We start from the raw sequence: 23668 nt of genomic DNA on the forward strand, positions 1-23668 counted from the left end.
ATCGAAAGAAACAAAGATGAAAATTTATATGTAAAATAAAATCTTTTTTTAATCAATATAAAAGAGCTTTTTATAAATACCTGTGAGATGGAGGAATACGCATGGGTCCCAGTTCTCCATACCAGCCCTCTGGATCTCTATAAGTCAGTACACGACCTCCTATGCGGTTACTGGCCTCCAGCACTGTCACCTGAAGTATAAAAGATAGAGTCAGTGGCTGCCTGTCCATAGGGGGCGCTCAGGCGCCGCCCCCTCAAGCTAAAAAATTTTTTTTTTAAAAAAAGGTCACTTTAACCCCTTGCCGACTGGCTCACGCCGATATACGTCAGCAGAAGGGCACGTACAGGAATATTAACGTACCTGCAGGTTGCCCTTTAAGATGCGGCATTGTGGGTGCACCCGCCGCAAGCTCCGTGAGTGTGATCGCGGGTCCCGCGCACTCGATGTCCGTGGGGATACCCACGATCGTCTCACGAAGAGGAAGAACAGGGAAATGCTGATGTAAACAAGCATTTCCCCGTTCTGCCTAGTGACACTGACACTGATCAGTGTCCTGTCACACGTAGCCCAGCCCCCCCCTCCACAGTTAGAATCACTCCCTAGGACACACTTAACCCCTGCAGCTCCCTAGTGGTTAACCCCTTCACTGCCAGTCACATTTACACAGTAATCAGTGCATTTTTAATCGCACTGATTGCTATAAATGTGAATGGTCCCAAAATAGAGCCAAAAGTGTCTGATCTGTCTGCCATAATGTCGCAGTCATGATAAAAATAGCAGATCACCGCCATTACTAGTATAAAAAAAAATTATAAATAAAAATGTCATAAAACTATCCCCTATTTTGTAGACTATAACTTTTGCGCACACCAATCAATAAATGCTTATTGCAATTTTTTTACCAAAAATATGTAGAAGAATACGTATCGACCTAAACTGAGGAAAAAAAAATGTTTTATATATTTTTTGGGGATATTTATTATAGCAAAAAGTAAAAAATATTGCGTTTTTTTTCAAAATGTCGCTCTTTTTTTGTTTATAGCGCAAAAACCGCAGAGGTGATCAAATGCCACCAAAAGAAAGCTCTATTTGTGGGGAAATAGGACGTCAATTTTGTTTGGGAGTCACTGCGCACGACCGCACAATTGTCAGTTAAAGCGACGCTGCGATCTGTGGGCCGGGGGTGAAGTGGTTAAGAGTGACCGGGCGGCGGACATGCAGCGGTCTATGGGAAGCTTCCCAGCCTGCAATCAGCTGGCTGATTTGCCCGTGTTTAGTGGCTAGGATTGGCTGCGAGGCGGGGACCGGAGGAGAGGACAGTGGGCATTACTATGGGGGTGGAGTCGACTGGGACAGGAGGACACCAGAGGAGAGGACAGTGGGCGGTGCTTTAACATCACTTCTGGTTTCCCGGCCAGAGGGGGAGGAGTCGACTGGAGTGCGTGTGCATGCGTGCAGTGGATTCAGAGAGAGGAGCGCATGAGAGGCTCCTCTGAGCCTGAGGACAGGGGGGATGGATGGAGTAAGCGGACTGGTCCTGTGCAGACTGCAGAGAGAATAAGAGCCAGAGACAGCCTGGCGGCACCAGCACTTCCTAAACCAGCAGTGAGAGAACTCAGGGCAGGAGTCGGCATCAGTTCACAGCACCGCATACTTACCAACTGTCCCAATTTCCTGGGACATTTCCGGGATTTAGACTATTTTCCTGATTTTATTGTTTCCCGGGAAATGTCCCGAGGAATCCGTTTTTTTACGATTTTCTGCCGCCGCCACTAGAGGTCCGTGGCCGGCGGAGACATTGTCTCCACCGGCCGCCATTTTTTAGAAGACCAGGAACACCAGGAATATGGCTGGGCGGCTAGATGGAGCTCCTGTGTCACCGCCCACCCTCCGCCCTGTTCTGCCCCGCCCCACCTACCCCCCCGTCCTGCTTCGCTCCGACCTGTTATGGAAAGGGGCGGGGGTTGTATAACCACGCGGCCGGCGGAGACCTACTAGTAACCTGATGTAAGGGGGGCACCGCTGGGGACATCTGATGTGAGGGGGGCTCCGCTGGGGACACCTGATATAAGGGGGCACTGCTGGGGACACCTGATGTAAGGGGGGGCACTGCTGGGGACATCTGATGTAAGCGGGGGGCTCTGCTGGAGACATCTGAAATAAGGGGGGGCTCCGCTGGGGACATCTGATGTAAGGTGCGCACCGCTGGAGACACCTGATGTAAGGGGGGCACTGCTGGAGACACTTGATGTAATGGGGGCCTCCGCTGGGGACATCTGATGTAAGGGGGGGCTCCGCTGGTGACACCTGATTTAGGGGGGGCTCCGCTGGTGACACCTGATTTGGGGGGGCTCCGCTGGTGACACCTGATGTAAGGGGGGCACCGCTGGGGACACCTGATGTAAGGGGGGCTCCGCTGGGGACATCTGATGTAAGGGGGGGCTCCGCTGGGGACACCTGATGTAAGTGGGCTCCGCTGGGGACACCTGATGTAAGGGGGGCTCCGCTGGGGACACCTGATGTAAGAGGGCTCCGCTGGGGACACCTGATGTAAGGGGGGGCTCCGCTGGGGAATGTAAGGGGGGCACCGCTGGGGACATCTGATGTAAGGGAGGGCTCCCCTGGGGAGACCTGATGTAAGGTGGGCTCCGCTGGGGACACCTGATGTAAGGGGGGCTCCACTGGGGACATCTGATGTAAGGGGGGGCACCGCTGGGGACATCTGATGTAAGGGGGGGCTCCGCTGGGAACATCTGATGTAAGGGGGGCTCTGCTGGGGACATCTGATGTAAGGGGGGTCCTGCTGGGGACATCTGATGTAAGGGGGGCTCCACTGGGGACATCTGATGTAAGGGGGGCTCCGCTGGGAGCACCTGATGCAAGGATGGACTCTGCTGGGACACCTGATGCAAGGGCGGACTCTGCTGGGGGCACCTGATGCAAGGACGGACGGCTGGTGGCAGGTGACGTGGCAGGGATCCCACTGATTCGGCATTATAGTGAGTTGAATGATTTTATTTTATATTACAATGTAATAATAGAAATAATGCACTTCAATCATCCTGACACCATAACAACCATGGTGCCGGGATGATTGAAGTGCTAACACCAGGTGTTGTGAGTATCTTTATCTGCTGATTGTTAAACTTTCTGGAATACACATATTTCTATTGTTGTGTAGGATCTGGGGCTGCTGTCCCTCCATCCCTCTCCCCCCTTTCCCTCTCCCCCCTTTCCCTCTCCATCCTTATTCATCTCAGACGCTAACCACACCCCCTTTGAGCCACGCCCATTCAAGACACGCCCACTATTTTGCCTAAACCACGCCCATTTTTCCACCACGGCGCGTACCCCCATGCCACACCCACAAATGCATGCCCCGCCCCCTAATTATAATAAGATTCCGCCTACAGCCAAAAAAGTGTCCCTAAAATTTTTTTTACAATGTTGGCAACTATGGCACCACCGGCAAATAGGCTGCATGTGTGACTCTGGCACATTGTGCAGACTGCAAAGAGAGAAAGAGCCAGAGACAGTCTGGGGAGGAGGAGGCGGCACCAGCACTTCCAGAACCAGCAGTGAGAGAACTCAGGGCAGGGGTCAGCATAAGTTCACAGCACCGCCGGCAAATAGGGCTGCATGTGTGACTGTGACTTGTATTATTCATCTCCCTCATGTCAGTGAGAACAGCGATGTGTCTCTCCCACACTGCTATCTGTATAGTTCCCAGCAAGAGGTCTGGCTGGGTGCTGTTTTACCCAAATGCAGCTGGAAGCCGATTTGCCTGCTGCCCTGTCACTCAGCTCTGCACCTATCTCCCCCTGAAGTCCAGGCTATGCTGGGGAGTACGATGTACAGCCTGGAGAATAAAATGTCTGCTGGAGCAAGAGGGGTAGAGCCAGTAGCCCCTCTTGTCACAGTTGTGTACACTGATCCCTGTTTACCATCAATGGTGAACATGAGTGCAAAGCGGGTAAAAGCAATGCAACATGTGTCATGGAACATGGGGGGTAGCAGACCCTGTATGTATGTGTGTGGGGGCTTTACTTCATTTAATGGGGGGCCCCTGTGTGTCCTGAGCAGGAACAGTGTACTCACAATGGGGGAGCTCCTGTCATGTGGATTAGGGGGACTGCACTCATATTAAGAGAACCCTGCATGCCTGGATGTCATGTGTATATATACAGTAGCTAGCTGTATACACTATATACACACATTGTGAGTACATCTGTCCTGTATACAGGAAGGAAGAAGGTAGGTGTATATAGCTATACACTACCCAGGACAGATGTACTCACAATGTGTGTATATTATCTGTGTAGTAGTGTATACAGCTATATATACCCACATGTTCTTCCTTCCTGTATATAGAGACCTAGCTCCATCATCATTGACTATAGATATACATCATTTGTCCTGCTACTGTATATATAGCTGTATACAGGACAAACTATGTATATCTGCAGTCAGTGATGATGGAGGAAGGTCTATGTATACAGGAAGGAAGGTTGGGTATATATAGCTGTATATGAGATGGCACTGGTGGTCACAGATGAGACGGCACTGGTGGTCACAGATGAGACTGCAATGGGAGGGGGACCTGTGTAAGTTCACCTTACAGAATTTTCTGTAAGGTGAACTTACACTTTAAGTAGCCATGTGACAGACTCAAGCAGAAGGGGAGACCAATGAGAAATGCTATATACCAGGCTTTGTGAGAAATGCTATATACCAGGCTTTGTGAGAAATGTTATATACCAGGTTTTGTGAGAAATGCTCTATACCAGGCTTTGTGAGAAATGTTATTAACCAGGCAGAACATCGGGTGTTTGTCCGCAAACAAACTTAACATATGGGGAGTTTGCGGTAAATTCGAGCACCGCAGAGTGCCCCATAATGCACTGAGAGATCGCAGTGCATTGACCGCTGCTGATTGGCCAAAGCATGCACCTGACCTGCATGCTTTTGCCAATCACAGCGCAATCTGCTGGGAGAGCCATGATTGGCAAAAGCCAGGGTGCCTTCGACCAATCATGGTTTAGGGGGCTAAGTCCACGCCCCACACTATATAAGGCTGCTTACAAGGCTGCCGTATGTAGTGTGATAACATGGAGGGATTGAGAGAACTTGAGCTAGATTAGGCAGGTTAGTTAGTGGTGTGCAGGCAGTTTAATATATATATATATATATATATATATATATATATATATATATATATATATACACACACACACAGTCAGGTCCATAAATATTGGGGCATCGACACAATTCTAATCTTTTTGGCTCTATGCACAAAATGAAACAAACACAATGTGCTTTAACTGCAGACTTTCAGCTTTAATTTGAGGGTATTTACATCCAAATCAGGTGAACGGTGTGAGAATTACAGTTTGTATATGTGCCTCCTCCCACTTTTTAGGGAACAAAAGTAATGGGACAATTGGCTGCTCAGCTGTTTCATGGCCAGGTGTGTGTTATTCCCTCATTATCCCATTTACAAGGAGCAGATAAAAGTGTGCTATTTGCATTTGGAATCTGTTGCTGTCAACTCTCTATATGAGATCCAAAGAGTTGTCACTATCAGTGAAGCAAGCCATCATTAGGCTGAAAAAACAAAACAAACCCATCAGAGAGATAGCAAAAACTTTAGTTGTGACCAAATCAACTGTTTGGAACACCCTTAGAAAAAAAGAACGCACCGGTGAGCTCAGCAACACCAAAAGACCCAGAAGACCACAGAAAACAACAGTGGTGGATGACCGAAGAATTATTTTCCTGGTGAAGAAAACACCCTTCACAACAGTTGGCCAGATCAAGAACACTCTCCAGGAGGTAGGTGTATGTGTGTCAAAGTCAACAATCAAGAGAAGACTTCACCAGAGTGAATACAGAGGGTTCACCACAAGATGTAAACCATTGGTGAGCCTGAAAAACAGGAAGGCTAGATTAGAGTTTGTCAAACAACATCTAAAAAAGCCTTCAAAGTTCTGGAACAACATCCTATGGACCAAGATCAACTTGTACCAGAGTGATGGGAAGAGAAGAGCACAGAGAAGGAAAGGAACTGCTCATGATCCAAAGCATACCACCTCATCAGTGAAGCATTGTGGTGGTAGTGTCATGGCGTGGGCATGTATGGCTGCCTATGGAACCGGTTCTCTTGTATTTATTGATGATGTAACTGCTGACAAAAGCAGCAGGATGAATTCGGAAGTGTTTCGGGCAATATTATCTGCTCATATTCAGCAAAATGCTTCAGAACTCATTGGACGGCTCTTCACAGTGCAGATGGACAATGACCCGAAGCATACTGCAAAAGCAACCAAAGACTTTTTTAAGGGAGAAAAGTGGAATGTTATGCAATGGCCAAGTCAATCACCTGACCTGAATCCGATTGAGCATGCATTTCACTTGCTGAAGACAAAACTGAAGGGAAAATGCTGCAAAAACAAGCAGGAACTGAAGACAGTTGCAGTAGAGGCCTGGCAGAGCATCACCAGGGATGAAACCCAGTGTCTGGCGATGTCTATGCGTTCCAGACTTCAGGCTGTAATTGACTGCAAAGGATTTGCAACCAAGTATTAAAAAGTGAAAGTTTGATGGATGATTGTTAATCTGTCCCATTACTTTTGGTCCCTTAAAAAGTGGGAGGCACATATACAAACTGTTGTCATTCCTACACCATTCACCTGATTTGGATGTAAATACCCTCAAATTAAAGCTGAAAGTTTGCAGTTAAAGCACATCTTGTTTGTTTCATTTCAAATCCATTGTGGTGGTGTATAGAGCCAAAAAGATTAGAATTGTGTCGATGTCCCAATATTTATGGACCTGACTGTATATATATACAGTGTAGTCAGTGTATAATATATATACAGTGCAGGCAAATATATATATTCTCACAAAAGTGAGTAGACCCCCACATTTTTGTAAATTTTTTATTATATCTTTTCATGTGACAACACTGAAGAAATTACACTTTGCTACAATGTAAAGTAGTAAAGTAGTGAGTGTACAACCGTTATAACAGTGTAAATTTGCTGTCCCCTCAAAATAACTCAACACACAGCCATTAATGTCTAAACCACTGGCACCAAAAGGGAGTACACCCCTAAGTGAAAATGTCCAAATTGGGCCCAAAATGTCAAAATTTTGTGTGGCTACCATTATTTTTCAGCACTACCTGAACCCTCTTGGGCATGGAGTTCCCCAGAGCTTCTCAGGTTACCACTGGAGTCCTCTTCCACTCCTCCATGATGACATCATGGAGCTGGTGGATGTTAGAGACCTTGCACCCTCTGTTTGAGGATGCCCCACAGATGCTCAATAGGGTTTAGGTCTGGAGACATGCTTGGCCAGTCCATCCCCTTTACCCTCAGCTTTTTTAGCAAGGCATTGCTCATCTTTGAGGTGTGTATGGGGTCTTTATGTTGAAATACTGCCCTGCGGCCCAGTCTCTAAAAAGGAGGGGGTCCTGCTCTGCTTCAGTATGTCACTGTATATATTGGCATTCATGGTTGCCTCAATGAACTGTAACTCCCCAGTGTCGGCAGCACTCATGTTGCCCCAGACCATGACACTCCCACTACCATGCCTGACTGTAGGCAAGATACACTTGTCTTTGTACTCCATCTGAACCAAATAAGTTTATTTTGGTCTCATTAGACCACAGGACATGGTTCCAGTAATCTATGTACTTAGTCTGCTTGTATTCAGCAAACTGTTTGCAGGTTTCTTGTGCATCATCTTTAGAAGAGGCTGCCTTCTGGGACAACAGCCATGCAGACCAATTTGATGCGATGTATGGTCTGAGCACTGGCAGGCTGACCCCCCACCTTAAACCTCTGCATCAATGCTGGCAGCACTCATACGTCTATTTCCCAAAGACAACCTCTGGATATGACGCTGAGTTCTTCTTATAGCCTAGGCTATCTTTATGTAGAACAGCAGTTCTATTTTTCAGATCCTCAGACGGTTCTTTGCCATGAGGTGCCATTTTGAACTTCTAGTGAGCACTATGAGAGAGTGAGAGCGATAACACCAAATTTAACACACCTGCTCCCCATTCACACCTGAGACCTTGTAACACTAAAGGGTCACATGACACCGGGGAGGGAAAATTGGCTAATTGGGCCCAGTTTGGACATTTTCACTTAGGGGTGTACTCACTTTTGTTGCCAGCGGTTTAGACGTTAATGTTGAGCTATTTTGAGGGGGCAGCAAATTTACACTGTATACACTCACTACTTTACATTGTAGCAAAGTGTAATTTCTTCAGTGTTGTCACGTGAAAAGATAACAAAATATTTCCAAAAATGTGGGGGGTGTACTCACTTTTGTGAGATACTATATATACCATGCAGTGTATATATATATATATATATATATATATATATATATATATATATATATATATTTATATATTTATACACACACACACACACACACACCACACACATATATATATATATATATATATATATATATATATATATATACACACACACACACACAGTGCAGTCAGTGCAGAGTATATACTACAGTGCATTGAAGTGGTTAAGGGGAACCCTATGCCAGAATTAAGAAAAAAAAAGACATGGGGTCCCCCCAAAATCCATACCAGGCCCTTTGGGTTTGGCATGGATTTTAAGGGAAACTCCATGCCAAATTTTTTTTAAAAATTGGCGTGGGGTCCCCCCCCAAATCCATACCAGACCCTTAACTGAGCAAGCAGCCTGGCAGGCCAGGAAAGGGGGTGAGTGCCCTCCTATTGAACCATACCAGTCCGCTTGCCCTCAACATGGAGAGGGTGCTTTGGGGTTCCCCCCAAAGCACCTTGTCTCCATGTTGACAGGGACAAGGACCTCTTCCCGACAACCCTGGCCATTGGTTGTTGGGGTCTGTGGGGGGCGGGGGGCTTTTTGGAATATATATATACACACACAGTGCAGTCAGTGCAGAGTATATACTACAGTGCATTGAAGTGGTTAAGGGGAACCCTATGCCAGAATTAAGAAAAAAAAAAGACATGGGGTCCCCCCAAAATCCATACCAGGCCCTTTGGGTTTGGCATGGATTTTAAGGGAAACTCCATGCCAAAATTTTTTTAAAAATTGGCGTGGGGTCCCCCCCCAAATCCATACCAGACCCTTAACTGAGCAAGCAGCCTGGCAGGCCAGGAAAGGGGGCGAGTGCCCTCCTCCTCCCCCCCCCAAATCCATACCAGACCCTTAACTGAGCAAGCAGCCTGGCAGGCCAGGAAAGGGGGCGAGTGCCCTCCTATTGAACCATACCGGTCCGCTGGCCCTCAACATGGAGAGGGTGCTTTGTGGTTCCCCCAAAGCACCTTGTCTCCATGTTGACAGGGACAAGGACCTCTTCCCGACAACCCTGACCATTGGTTGTTGGGGTCTGCGGGGGGCGGGGGGCTTTTTGGAATCTGTAAGCCCTCTTTAACAAGGGGGCCCCCAGATCCCAGCCCCCTATGTGAATGGGTATGGGGTACATTGTACCCCTACCCATTCACCAAAAAAAGTGTCAAAAAGTAAAAACCACAATAGACAGTCTTGACAATTCCTTTATTAAAAAAGAAAAAAAAAGTGTCCTGCGATGTCCATGCATCTTCAAACACGCCGCCCGACCTAAAAAACAGAAGAAAAAAAAGCTCTGCCTCGATGGGAGGCCTCCCAGGGACTGCTGTCTCTTGGCTGTGAGAGCTGTTATATAGGCAAAGGCGGGGCCACCCAGTGAGGTTACTGAGTGAACCTGCCACCTTCTGATGTCATGTGACGTCAGAAGGGGGCAGGGTCATCTGGTTACATCAGTGGGTGGCCCTGCCCTTGCCTATATAAGAGCTGTCAAAAGGGAAAAGACAACAGTTGCCGGGAGGCCTCCCATGGAGGTGGAGTTTTCTTTTCTATTTTTCGGGTCCGTCATGATTGAAGATGGATGGACATCATGGGACACTTATTTTTGATTTCTTTTTTAATAAAGAAATTGTCAAAATGTGTCTATTGTGGTTTTTACTTTTTTTGGTGAATGGGTAGGGGTACAATGTACCCGATACCCATTCAACATGTGGACCCCAAAGCACCCTCCCCATGTTGAGGGCATGTGACATGGTATGGTTCAGGAGGGGGGGTGCGCTCGCTCACCCCCCTATCCTGTCCTCCAGGCTGCATGCTCGGGTAAGGGGTCTGGTATGGATTTTGGGGGGGAACCCACGCCATTTTTTTTTTTAAACTTTGGCATGGAATTCCCCTTAAAATCCATACCAGATCTGAAGGGCCTGGCACGGACTTAGAAGGGGAGCCCATGCTGATTTTTTCCTTGATTTTTAATCTATATTGCCGGGAGCTGGCAATACATTAGAGTCACGAGCAAGTTTAAATTACATGTTTTCCTTTAGAAATGTCATTTTGCTGCGGCACCATTCTACATTTTACACAGATGCGCCACTTTACAGACAGACTAAGGGAACCCCCAGGCACGATATAAAGGAATTTTTCATTTTTTATTGTTTCACTTAAAGCATTATTAAAATCACTGCTCTTGAAAAAACGGTTGTTTTAGAAACTTTTTTTTTGCATTGATACCTGTCCCCTATGACAGTACCCGGGTCCCCATACACCTTTTATGGCAATAACTTGCAAATCTTTAAAATTAGCACTTTTGATTTTTCATGGTTGTGTCCTATAGACTTTAATAGGGTTTGCATGTTCGCTCAAACTTTTTGCCTGTTTGCATGTTCTGGTGTGAACTGAACCGAGGGATGTTCGGCTCATCCCTAGATGTCACCCCCTGCACTACAGCAGTCAGGGAAAGGCAAGTATATTCTAACTATTTTTTCCATCACAGATACTATTTTGCAGCATTTTTAGGAGGGGAGGCAAGAGTGAACTTTGTTACTGATGAAGAAGATGTGCTTTAACTGTAGCAGAAAAAAATAGGTCTGTTCTGGCAGACAGGACTGTGCTGTGTGGCAGAGCTGTGAAAAGTCAAGACCGGATGGACAGAAATACAAATCCTTCGGCAGGTAAAACAGCTCCCATGTAGTTCATCTGTATATTCAGTTGTTTGTCTGGAATTCAACTTTGATTACAGTATATTGGCATCCTATCTTACCTTTAAACACTAATACCACTGTAAACCCCTTTTTTATATGACAGCCACACATCTAGATAAAGTCTAATTTGGTTACAGCTATTAAATCACACCTAGTTATGTCATTTGACTGCATTTATTATTGTATTTGCAATGATTCCAAACAATAGTTAGTCAACAATTAATCTTCTTCTTAGAATATATCATAGAAGACTACTTTAGGCAAGCCTAAATATTGCATTGTGTAACCTGTTTTTATAATTTATTATGTTTCCTTCCTTACTATTTCCATAATACAAAGAGATTGTAGCTACATGTCTTTTTATTAGCTGAGGTTTAAAGCAGTAATAAAATGCAAAAGCAAACATTTATTATATTGCAGCTTACTTACTTACTTAGATGTGATGGATGCATTTGTTTTAATATTTAGGCTTTTTTTCTATTTTCATTGGTTGATCGAACCAGTAAGTCTGTTGTTTTAGCTGTCTTGCAGATGTATCAGTTACAGGGATGAGACAAACCATTTAACACTGACAGAGGTGGTTACAATGGTCAGCTTTTATTTATATACCTGTATTAAACCTTTATTCTGAAAAGAAAAAAAATTGTTCACTGTAACAGTTTATAAAGTATTAGCTAGAGTTCGGCTTCAATTTGTTAAGGCATCTTGATCTGCTAGTAGATCTAAAGCAGCCCATAGATTAGCCAGATTTTTTCGTTTACCAGCGGGTTGAACTAAAAAATAAAAAAAAAAAAAAAAAAAACTGACTTGATACCCCCATCCACCCACTCAATGTGCATGGGGGAATCCTCCGCACTGAGATTATAATTTAGCAACAAGTACAATCGGCGCAAACAGAATGGATAAAACACAAAATAAATTGCTAGCTGAACACTTAGAGAATATTCACATGACCCCGGAGACGCACAATTCAAAAATGAAGTGCAGCGCAAAAAAAAAAACAAATCAAAATAAATGAAAGTCCAAAAGATTCTTAGAAAGAACCACAAAGCCCAGAGAGCAGCAAAATCATCCATGTGTGGAAACAGAGATCCGAAGGCAGGATATGGGTGACAATCCCTCCACCAACGAGTTTCCTGCTCGCTCACCTTAATGGATGGACCCCTGAACTAACAGGAGGTCATAAATGCATGTCCCCCTTAATTGGGGTGAAGACCAGCGATGTAGAAAGCACCCTCCGAGCAATTACCATGCACATGTGGATAAAAACAAATCTAAGTGCTCTCTACTAAAACTTGTCAGGCTTTATTAACCACTTGCCTACTGGGCACTTAAACCCCCCTCCTGCCCAGACCAATTTTCAGCTTTCGGTGCTCTCACACTTTGAATGACAATTACTCAGTCATGTAATACTGTACCCAAATGAATTTTTTGTCCTTTTTTTCATACAAATAGAGCTTTCTTTTGGTGGTATTTGATCACCTCTGGGTTTTTTATTTTTTGCGTTATAAATGAAAAAAAGACCGAAAATTTTGAAGAAAACAACGCATTTTTCTTAGTTTCTGTGATAAAATTTTGCAAATTATTAATTTTTCTTCATAAATTTTGGCCACAATTTATACTGCTACATATCTTTGGTAAAAATAACCCAAATTAGTCGATATTATTTGGTCTTTGTGAAAGTTAGAGAGTCTACAAACTATGGTGCAAATCATAAAAAAATGATCACACTTGATGTACTGACGGCCTACCCCAAAGGACCCCTTTTTTGAAAGTAGACATTCCAAGGTATTTAGTAAGATGGTGAGGTTTTTTATGTTGTCATTTTTTTCCCACAATTCTTTGCAAAATGAAGATTTTTTTTTTTTTCCCCACAAAATTGTCATTGTAATAGGTTATTTCTCTCACATGGCATGCGTATACCACAAATAACGCCCCAAAATACATTCTGCTACTCCTCCTGAGTATGGGGATACCACATGTGTGGGACTTTTTCACAGCCTGGCCACATAGAGAGGCTCAACATGCAGGGAGCACCATCAGCTGTTCAAGGAGCATAAATTACACATCTAACTTGTTGACTACCTATTACAATTTTGAAGGCCCTGGAGCAACAGGACAATGACACGTGACACTGACGTGGCACTGATGACAGATGGCACTGATACGTGGCACTGATGACACTGACGACACTGACGTGGCACTGATGACAGATGGTACTAATATGTGGCACTGATGACACGTGACACTGACAGATGGCACTAATATGTGACACTAATGACATGTGGCACTGATGACAGATGGCACTGATGAAAGATGGCACTAATACATGGCACTGATGACAGATGGCACTAATAGGTGGCACTGATGACAGATGGCACTAATACGTGGCACTGATGACAGATGGCACTGATGACAGATGGCACTAATACGTGGCACTGATGACAGATGGCACTAATACGTGGCACTGATGACAGATGGCACTAATACGTGGCACTGATGACACGTGACACTGATGACACGTGACAGTGATGACAGATGCCACTGATACGTGGCACTGATGACACGTGACACTGACAGGTGGCACTGATGACAGATGGCACTAATATGTGGCACTGATGACAGATGGCACTGGGGACAGATGGCAGTGGGGAGGGATGGCACTGGGGACAGATGACACTGACTTGACTTTTTTTTCCTTTTTTTTTTTTTTCTTACTCACTGCTGCAGCGGTTCGCTCTCCCTCCTCACACGCTGTCTCTGTGTGAGGAGGGAGAGCCGGCGATGAGAGATGATCTCATATGTTTACATATGAGATCATCTCTCATTGGCACCGCCGATCGCACTGTAAACGGCCGCTGTGATTGGCCGTTTATGGCGATCTGTGACTGGCTGTGTCCAAGGGACACGGCCAGCACAGAACTTCCTCGATGCACGCCTGCGGGAGCGCGCATCGCAGAAGTAAACAGCAGGACGTCCAGGGACGGACGGCCACCCGGCAGGTAGCGTCCGCGCTGCAGCCGTCTTTCGGCTATAGCACGGGGGCAAACTGGTTAAAGCATAAAAGTTACACTCACATGTAAAATGATATGCACTGGCTCATAAACACAGAAAGGAGCTTCGTATTTCTTCCGTCTCACAGGATGGAAGCGGGTGACGTCATCCAAACGTAGCTCCTCCCCCATATGCGCTGCGTCCAATTGGACTACATCAACAGATTCTATGTATTCTGACATAGAATACGCTGATCAGTGCTGATCGAGCGGAAAACACCCACCAGGGCAGTTGTACAGAAGTTGATCAGTAGATCAACTTTTGTTCAACTGCCCTGCCCATATACGGATCAAAATTTGGCTAGTCCCCAAAGAACCAGACAATTTTCAATGCATGTATGGCCATCCTAACATCCCCCCCCCCCCAGACGGACAATGCTGCTGTCAAGGTGTCCCTTTGCTCCTTCATCAAGAGTTGAGGAACTCTAATACAGGAGGTGTATTACTGGCCAGATCACCGGGTGAAAACAGAGGGCAAAAAAGCCTAAAAAAATTAAAACGAATACAGTAACCATATCTAATGATTGGTATGCCACAATTTATTACATTTTTTGGTTTTGGGTTTAATAGTACTTTAAATTATTGCTTTTTAACAAAAACAATCAAATGTAATCTGTTCATGCCATGATTATATATGCATTGCTCAAGGTTCAGACCCCAAGTTTGGCTATGGTGGTTAAGCAGATTGTGGGGACAGAGCACAATATCCGGTTTATGAAGCTCATCATGCACAAACTGCTCTAAGATACACTGACACTTGTGCTTTAATGTGAAGGTTTTGTTCTACTTTAACCTTTCCTTTGTTTGATAAAAAAAACATTTTGGCTATGCCTGCACTTTCAGGTGAAGGCCTTAACAGTGCTTAGTACATTTACAGACAGGGCCCTCTGATTGTTTTAGATTGTAAGCTCTAACGAGCAGGCCCTCTGATTCCTCCTGTATTGAATTGTATTGTAACTATACTGTCTGCTCTCATGTTGTAAAGTGCTGCACAAATTGTTGGATCTATATAGATCCTGTATAATAATAATAATAATAACTGTATGGAAAGGAGTTACTACCAATATCTATGAGTACCTTCTGACAAATTCATCAACTTACTCTGTGACCGGCATCCTGTAATACTTTGGCCGCTGATAATCCGGACATCCCGGCACCAACAATTACAATGTGTTTCCGATTCCATCTAGAGACAGAAGGCAATCCACGTATGGCAATATCCATTATATCTTCATACTCCGGATCCTGAAGACACTCTTCCAACAAGTCTGAATTTTTGCTGCTTTGACCAAATGCTCCAGCCCAAACCAGCAGACTGAGAAATACTGAGGGAACAAAGAGATTACAATGTACTGTAGAAAATATTTTTACTAACCAACCATAAAAATATGAATATATGTAATGGAGACCCCACCCTGGGAACTTTTTTTGTTTGTTTCTTAAGCCTCATACACACGCTCGGATTTTCAGCAGACAAAGCATCAGACTTTTGTCCGAAGAGCGTGTGCCTGGATTTTGTCTTGCATACTAACAGCACACAATTGTCGGCCAACAAACACGAACGTAGTGACGTACTACGTGGAATTTGTTGGCGCAATGTTGGCCAACAATTGTCTGATGGAGCATACTAACGGTCAGATTTTAGGCAAACAGTCTGTCATCACACAATTCCCAGTCGAAAATCCGATCATGTGTATGAGGCAAAAGTCCAAAGTACAAACACGCATGCTTGGAATCAATGCTCACCAAACACGACATTAGCAGGGGGTGCCCAAAGGGTGGCTCTCAAGAGCTGAAATTCCACGTAGTACGTCACTACGTTCGTGCTTGTTGGCCGACAATTGTGTGCCGTTAGTATGCAAGACAAGTTCCTGGCACACGCCCTTCGGACAAAAGTCTGAAGCGCTGTTGGCCAACAATCCGATTGAGTGTACGATTGTATGGAATTTCAGCAGTACGATGCATTGATGTGTCATTTATTGTGAATGGTACTCCAATCCATTGTACAGGAGAGCCCATCACACGATGCATGGCAGCACACCACAACCCATATACTATGCGTTGCATTGTGCTACGTTTTTACAAAAGTGTCATGTGTTTTTCTGTTGTGATTCGTCGGAAGCCCATTAACAATTATAGGCCGCCTAACTTAACACACGCTAATTAGTGCCATAATGTGCGTTGTATTAATGCACCACAACAGAAGTTGAAGTAGACATATATACAGCTAAGCCAGACATAGATGGTGCAATTTTCTTTTCTGTAACCTGCTGGGAGAACACACTGTGTTTATTGCTAGCTGCTATGCTGGCAATAATCACAGGAAAAATCCAACAGGCTGTTTGTACCGAGTTGATTGTTCAACTTGGGGAAATACCCCCTCCCATACATAGTTTGAATCTTAGCTCACTGTCTATGGCCAGCTTTATTGAAAAGTCTTGTTTAGGGTTATAAGGACTAAGAACAGCCAATTGACCGTCAAACATATGCATGAATGTCGCTCCATTGACTGCTCACACTGTTATCTTACTTGCGATGAGTGCAGAGAATAGGACTACTGCATCTATATTTTTGGTAGGCTAATTTATAGATAATTCTGCTAGAAACCTGTGTTATTATCTTTGGAGACAAATTCTGGTCAGTTTCCCCACTATGGCCCATCACAAGAATAATAATTAAAAAAAAATGTTCCTTGGGGTTCTCTGGAGTGCTGTTATTTGTATATTTATTTAAAAAAATATTTTTTACTGATTTTAACAAGGTCCATATAAAAATAATTCTCACGTAAGTCAGCTTCACCGTTTCTACACATATAAAATGAGACACATGTCATTGTCTAGTTCTACATAATGCTCTAACCACAGCAACAATCCTTAAACACAGAAAGCAATATTAATTGGTATATTCCCATCAGCTGTATCATATTTTTGCTCTTTATCTTCCAATAGAACCCAGACTGGGGAATAGAACTATATCATATTACATATGGAGCTACTTCAAAACATACTGTTAAAAAGTTGTATAAAAATTACTAAAGCGCTGATGTGAATGATTGCATCAAATTGTGAACCAAAAATTATATTAACATGAACAAATGATAGTGACTGCTATTATTGTGTTATGTGCTGATATCACAAAAAAGTGAATATATAAAAAAAGTTAATAAAGTGCTACCATCAACCTTAATATAGCACAGTGATCCAATAAAGGATGTGATCCTATAAAAAATAAATAAAATAATCATATATATGTGTCCACTAAACCACACCAGATATAAATTAATTACTGTTCTTCCAAAATGCTTGTAGATTTCTGGAGATACTGGGAAAGACGTCAAATACCACTCACTTGTAAGATAAAACACAAAAAGACAACGATACCCAAATGATCAGGTGTGTAGTCTTTGATGATGTTCACATGTGGTGGATTGCTTTCAAACCTTCATTGCTTTCAATCCTTCATAGATCGATATCGCTCAAACAAAATAAAGGACATGAAGGTGAAGGTTTGAAAGCAATCCACATGTACACACTATAGTTTTTTTTGTGCAACCCGCAGAGTTGTCAGCTCCTGTCGGAGCCGCTGTACTGACCATGCAAGGTTAGTTCATCGATCTCTCTCTCGCTGAGCTATTGTGTTCTGACAGGGGGGCGGCCCCCCACCAGAACACTCCGATCAATGCTCTTCGACATTGGCTGAGAGTGCTGATCTGTAGTCGGTCGGCTGCAGGTTTTCCAGAATGCACATCTGACAGAAGCCGGCTGAACAGCTGGCTTCTGTCGAACAGACAGACAAACACACGGGCAGAATGTCGGCCCATATTTTTGGTACCGGCAAATGTCTTCCGACTTTCTGTCTGTGTGTACAAGGCTTTAGGCTCCAAATGGAGAGATATATTAAACCCATTTATCCTATTCAAATTTAGATGTGTATTTTTCAGTATGCTCATCAACCTATCATTGGCCATAATCCAGTTAAGTTTATTTTTGACAAGGTCTAGAGGAATTTAGGATTTATGAAAACATGTAGTAATCTCAATTCTGGTAGTTACTGGATCCCTGGGGACATCGGAAAAGTTACTTCAAAGCAAAGCATCCTCTTTGGACTTTTGAGATTGACCAAGGTCACTGTGAAGTTGAGCACATATACGATAATCCAAAAGCCCTGAACATTTGGGCATTATTATTTATTTTTCAGTTACAAATGGCCAACACAAAACAACAATACAAACCTTGCAATTACCGTAAAAGAGATTAGCAAAAAAAAATTTATTAGGCAAAAACAGCAGAGGAACCTCCATTTATCAGCTTTGACATAGAAGGAAACAACAAAATGATTTATAGTCTAGGTGTGTGCTAGCTTGTTCTTAAAATAGAACTCCAACAAAGAAGTTAAAATGATTTAGAACCCTTTTTGTCATTTAAAGTGATTGTAGTCTTTTTTTTTTTTTAATAACAAACATGTTATACTTACCTCCTCTGTGCAGTAGGTTTTGCACAGAGCAGCCTGGATCCTCCTCTTCTCAGGTCCCTCTTCTGTGCTCCTGGCCCCTCCCTCCTGTTGAGTGCGCCCACAGCAAGCAGCTTGCTATGGGGGCACCCGAGCCGAGATACAGCTCCGTGTGCCCAAGTTCAGGTTACCCTGCTCATACACTACATATACTGAGCCCTGGGTATGTGTGTGTGCCCATATGGCAGCAGTAACTTCAGTCCCTTGGAATAAGAAGGCCTTGATTCTTCAGCTAGCTTTAGTTTATGCACTGTTTGGTAGAGTGAAAATGCAGTATGCTGGCAGTTTCCGAGTAGCAAGGTGGACATTGTGACTGCTTAACAGGGTGCAAGGTTCTACAAGTGCAGGCAAAATAGGCAATGTGTCTGCATGCAGTGTCTCTGTATCTCTGTAAAATGGGCAATCCTGCAGCCAAGGCCCAAGTGAAATGTCCTAGAACAGGCAGAATCTTTGGGTTGCCCAGCTGGCTACCTCACAACCGGAACGCTCCATGCCATCTATACAGGTGCACCTGGAGAATGCACCTTGGATGATGTCCCTGACCGGCCATGGATGTGTGGGAGGAACAGCACACCAACCCAGGAAGGCAGCACCTCTCTCCCGGGTCTGGTCTTCTCCCTTGCCTCGCTGTGTCTCCCCCCTCCCAGGCAGCCTTGTGGTGTCCTCCTTACTTTTTCCCCAGAGCATGCTGGGGTGTGTATTTTGTCCCCAGGGATAACAGTGGAGCTGCTTGAGTTGGGGACTAGATGTCCCAAGATGCATTGCTGTAGTCATCCTTGGGTTTCATTGGTTCTCTCCCCCTGCCAATAGGGAAGCAGGGGAGGGAGCAGAACGGGCGGACGGTCTCTCTGCAAGCACCACCCACATACAGTGTGAGGTGAGGAGAGGGAGGGGGAGAAATTCCCCCACAGGTGCTGAGAGGCACGCTCTTCCTTATGAGAGCCTGTCAGTGTCTGTGTCCCGGCAGCAGCAGGAGAGAGGTACAGGCCGAGGGAGAATTGAGCGGCACCCGCTACATTAGTAACCTCTTCATTTTCAATATGGACACTAGCATGCAAAAATAAAACAGACGATCATTCGTCCGATAATCTCATTAGGCTTTAGACAGCATTCAGTAGACTGGAGATGGCTTAGGACATCTTTCAGGATTGTATTGGTGCCTAAATCCCTGTCAGTAAAGCTGACCATAGAATAATCAAAATTTGGTCAGTTCAGAAGAGACCAGCTGAATGTTAATCCATGTGTGGTTGTCCCTATCCAACATAAGTCGGTTGTTAGATTGACTTCTGTCAAACGGTAATGTTGGAAAACTGTCGGTTGCAGTCACTGATCAGAGTATTCTGACAGCGGAGAGTCCCTCTTTCAGAATATAATATTTTGTCAGAAGGAATTCCTCCATCTATCTCATTTGTGTGGCTGGAGGAATCATTTGTGGCCAGCTTAAGATTTCTTTACTGACAGATATGTCAGTAAAGAAATTCCTCTATAGGGGACATCAACAAATACCTAATGTGGTTCTAAAATCTTGCCCACGCTATACAAAACTAAAATGAACATTTGCTGGTATTCAACTTTAACAAAAAGTGACTAGGCTCACTTGGCTTACACTAAAGATCAATAAGGAGTTTTGCTTCATATATTTGAAATGAACGGTAAAAAATAAAATGTTTTACGGATCATATTCTCCCGTGGGTCACATTGCTAAACTCAAACTCCAGGCTCTGCCCCCCAGTCGGCCCCCTCTCAATCCCAGAGGCCCCGCTTGTGTAGGAGTATGCTATGTTCTATTTTGAATAATTACCTTTTCCAGATGTCTTCAGGATAGCCACATGATGAGCAGGGTCCTCTTTCCCCTCATATCTTATCCAGCGATAGACAGTCCTCGATGATGCATCCTTACACTGTGAGTGCAGGGTGCTGTGTTAGCGCCCCGTCGGGGGTGGGTCCATAAAAACTTGCACTCACCATATGTCCTGTTCTGAGTTCAATGACAATTCGTGACAAAAAAAATTACAGTGGGGGACAATACCTTTTAGGATGTGCTTATTGCAGCCTGAGCTGTTTTTTTTTTAAACATATTGGACAGCTTTAAAAAAAAAAATCACAATTTTGTTACGCTGGGATCATATAAAATTAAATAAAGAAGAAAAATACATGAATAAATATAAAAGCAGCTGACACAATATGAGAGGAAAGCACAATAAATAATATAAAAAATGGTGTAACGCAGGGATATGCAATTAGCGAACCTCCAGCTATTGCAAAACTACAAGTCCCATCATGCCTCTGCCTCTGGGTGTCATCCTTGTGGCTGTCAGAGTCTTGCTATGCCTCATGGGAATTGTAGTTCTGCAACAGCTGGAGGTCCTCTAATAGCATATCCCTGGTGTAGCGCTAATCATAACTGCGTGATAGTCCAACGTGAGCTTTCAGTGTAATGAATAGATTATACATCAACTTCACTTAAAAGTCTATAGTAACAGTAATAAATCTTGCAAAATCCACTTGTAAGGACACCACCACCAACACCCAATTGTAGAGTTTAAAAATCGTAGAGTTTAAAAAAGGTTACACTCACATTTCAGTAGTTGACACAGGCAAAAAAAGGAAACGCCCGGCGTTTCCAACCAACAAAATGACAGCTGCGTCCCAGCACACAATTCGCGTCACGCGTCAGCCAATGATGCGTGGCGCAACTTGTGTGCTGGGACGCAGCGGTCATTTTGTTGGTTGGAAGCGCTGAGCGTTTCCTTTTCTTGCCTGTTATCAACAACTGAAATGTGAGTGTAACCTTTTTTAAACTCTACAATAAAAGATGATTAGGATGTCTGCACTATGAAGTGTTTTTTTTTTCCCTCTACTGGGTACTACATGTGGTGGAGGAGCTGTTACACTCATTCCCATGTGGTTGTGGAGCTGATATTGAGAGGCATCTAGGCTTGCTGGTATCTATCTGAAGGAGCTGCAGTTTTTTATTCCCCATGGTGCTAAGGAGCAGTTATTGAAAAATACCTAGGCTTGTTCAATTTACCGAAGGGTAAGAGGCAGTGTGTTTGGTTGTTGGTGGCGATGTCCTTACAAGTGGATTTTGCAAGATTTATTACTGTTACTATGGACTTTTAAGTGAAGTTGATGTATAATCTATTCATTCCACTGAAAGTTCACTTTGGACTATAACACAGTTCTCATTAGAGCTACACCATTTATGTTATTAAAAAAATATAACCCAAACTGAGCTTTAGACCCCTTTCACACTGTGCCGCCACCGGCATCCGCTGTAAAGAAAAATTTAAAAAAATAGTAAAGTACACCATAAAAAGGGGGGAAAAAACACACACAAAAGTAAAATATGCTCATCAGGAGCAAATTAAAGCCCATTGCACCTCTAAAAACAGTCAAATGGCACTTTCAATCACCTTAATTTATTCTTCTGCATTGACAAAGCAATTTACTAAAATGGTAAAATTTCAGTAAAATGTAAAAAAAAATAAATAAAAAGCAGATATTTTCTAAAAGCAAAAACTGTAAATGTTTCTCATTCCTAATAACAAAACAATATATTAACAAAAATAGCAAACAACACTTACCAAACTTCTCCATGTCTTTCTTCTGTTTGTGCAGAACTAACACTGTAGATTTGCACTGTGTTTTTATTACTAACTTAATGGGAGGAGCGACCCTTGGATAATGTAGTGATAAATCACCAATATGCTAATTTGATCTTATATAGCATACAACTGGTGATGTTACAACACACAGTAAGGTTTATGTGTAATCTTCGTTGACAGATGAAAATAGTTATGATGGTATTGGAAGCAATTGACATTGTCTACTATTGACTGTCTAGATATTCATTATTCACTATTGTTTTTTGAGCCCTCTTTTGGGGGGTTGTGGGATTATGAAGAATGGCCCTCCCCAAACAGGATATTGCACTAAAGCTGTGGGTAAATAACTGAACCAGAACCTTCGCTAAGTGGAAGAGTGGCTTTGATCAGAAAGTTGGCAGTGCCTCCACCCAGGGCAGGTCCTGTGTATGCAGGGTATTCCCTTTCTTTGAAATTAACCAGTATTCTATTCAGAGTAATTGGGAACAGAGGATCTGCTGCAACCAGAACATAACATTACAGAGGTTGTAAACCCAGTTTAAAAAAACCTGTAAGAGAAAGGCATAATGAGCTAGTATGCATCACATACTAGCTCATTATGTAATACCTTAGAACAAAGCTCTCTCCACAACGCTCGCACACCGCTGAGACGGCTGACATTTTTCTTGGATTTTCTTCTGGGTTTGTTGTGATTAGTGGGAGCCGTGATGACGTCACACCCGCGCATTCACGCGGGAGCCGCCGTTCACGGTATGGCACCCGTGCCGTTCCTTCAGAGCGCATGCATCAGTGATGTCACTGGCTGCATGTATACTAAATATCTCCTAAACGGTACACGTTTAGGAGATATTTTTACTACCTATAGGTAATTCTTATTATAGGCTTACCTATAGGTAAATGTAAGCAGAGGAAGTTTACTTCCTCTTTAACCATAAGTATATAGAAGCACACTAGTGTGAAAATATTACAAACTTTATATAGGAAAAGATTAATTATAGTACTTACAACCAATATACAAATGATATTATCAGCAAAGGGCCTAACAACAGACCTGGTGGAATTGTGCATATATACAGTGCCTTGAAGTATTCACACCCCTTTGAAATTTTCCACATTTTGTCATGTTACAACCAAAAATGTAAATGTATTTTATTGGGATTTTATGTGATAGACCAACACAAAGTGGCACATAATTGTGAACTGGAAGGAAAATGATAAACGGTTTTGAACATTTATTACAAATATGTGAAAAGTGTTGCATTTGTATTCATCCCCTTTACTCTGATACCCCTTGCTAAAATCTAATGGAACCAATGGCCTTCAGATGTCACCTAATTAGTAAATAGAGTGTAATTTAATCTCAGTATAAATACAGCTGTTCTGTGAAGCCCTCAGAGGTTTGTTAGAGAACCTTAGTGAACAAGCAGCATCAT

At 43.5% G+C, this 23668-nt stretch overlaps 1 protein-coding gene across 1 annotated transcript in view; it reads right to left on the reverse strand.

Annotated features, from left to right (window-relative positions):
* LOC141110998 (L-amino-acid oxidase-like) overlaps window positions 1–22337 on the reverse strand; it is a 56575-nt gene extending 34238 nt beyond the window's left edge. The window contains exons 1-3 of the mRNA XM_073602882.1: window positions 22215–22337; window positions 15220–15443; window positions 81–190 (exon numbers count right to left, since the gene is read on the reverse strand). Coding sequence (XP_073458983.1) covers window positions 81–190; window positions 15220–15443; window positions 22215–22227 — 347 coding nt within the window. The 5' untranslated portion in view covers window positions 22228–22337. The remainder of the gene's footprint in view (window positions 1–80; window positions 191–15219; window positions 15444–22214) is intronic.
* Between the last annotated feature and the right edge of the window lie 1331 nt (window positions 22338–23668).

The sequence above is a fragment of the Aquarana catesbeiana genome, linkage group LG10, assembly GCF_042186555.1.
Source record: "Aquarana catesbeiana isolate 2022-GZ linkage group LG10, ASM4218655v1, whole genome shotgun sequence".
NCBI lineage: Eukaryota > Metazoa > Chordata > Amphibia > Anura > Ranidae > Aquarana > Aquarana catesbeiana.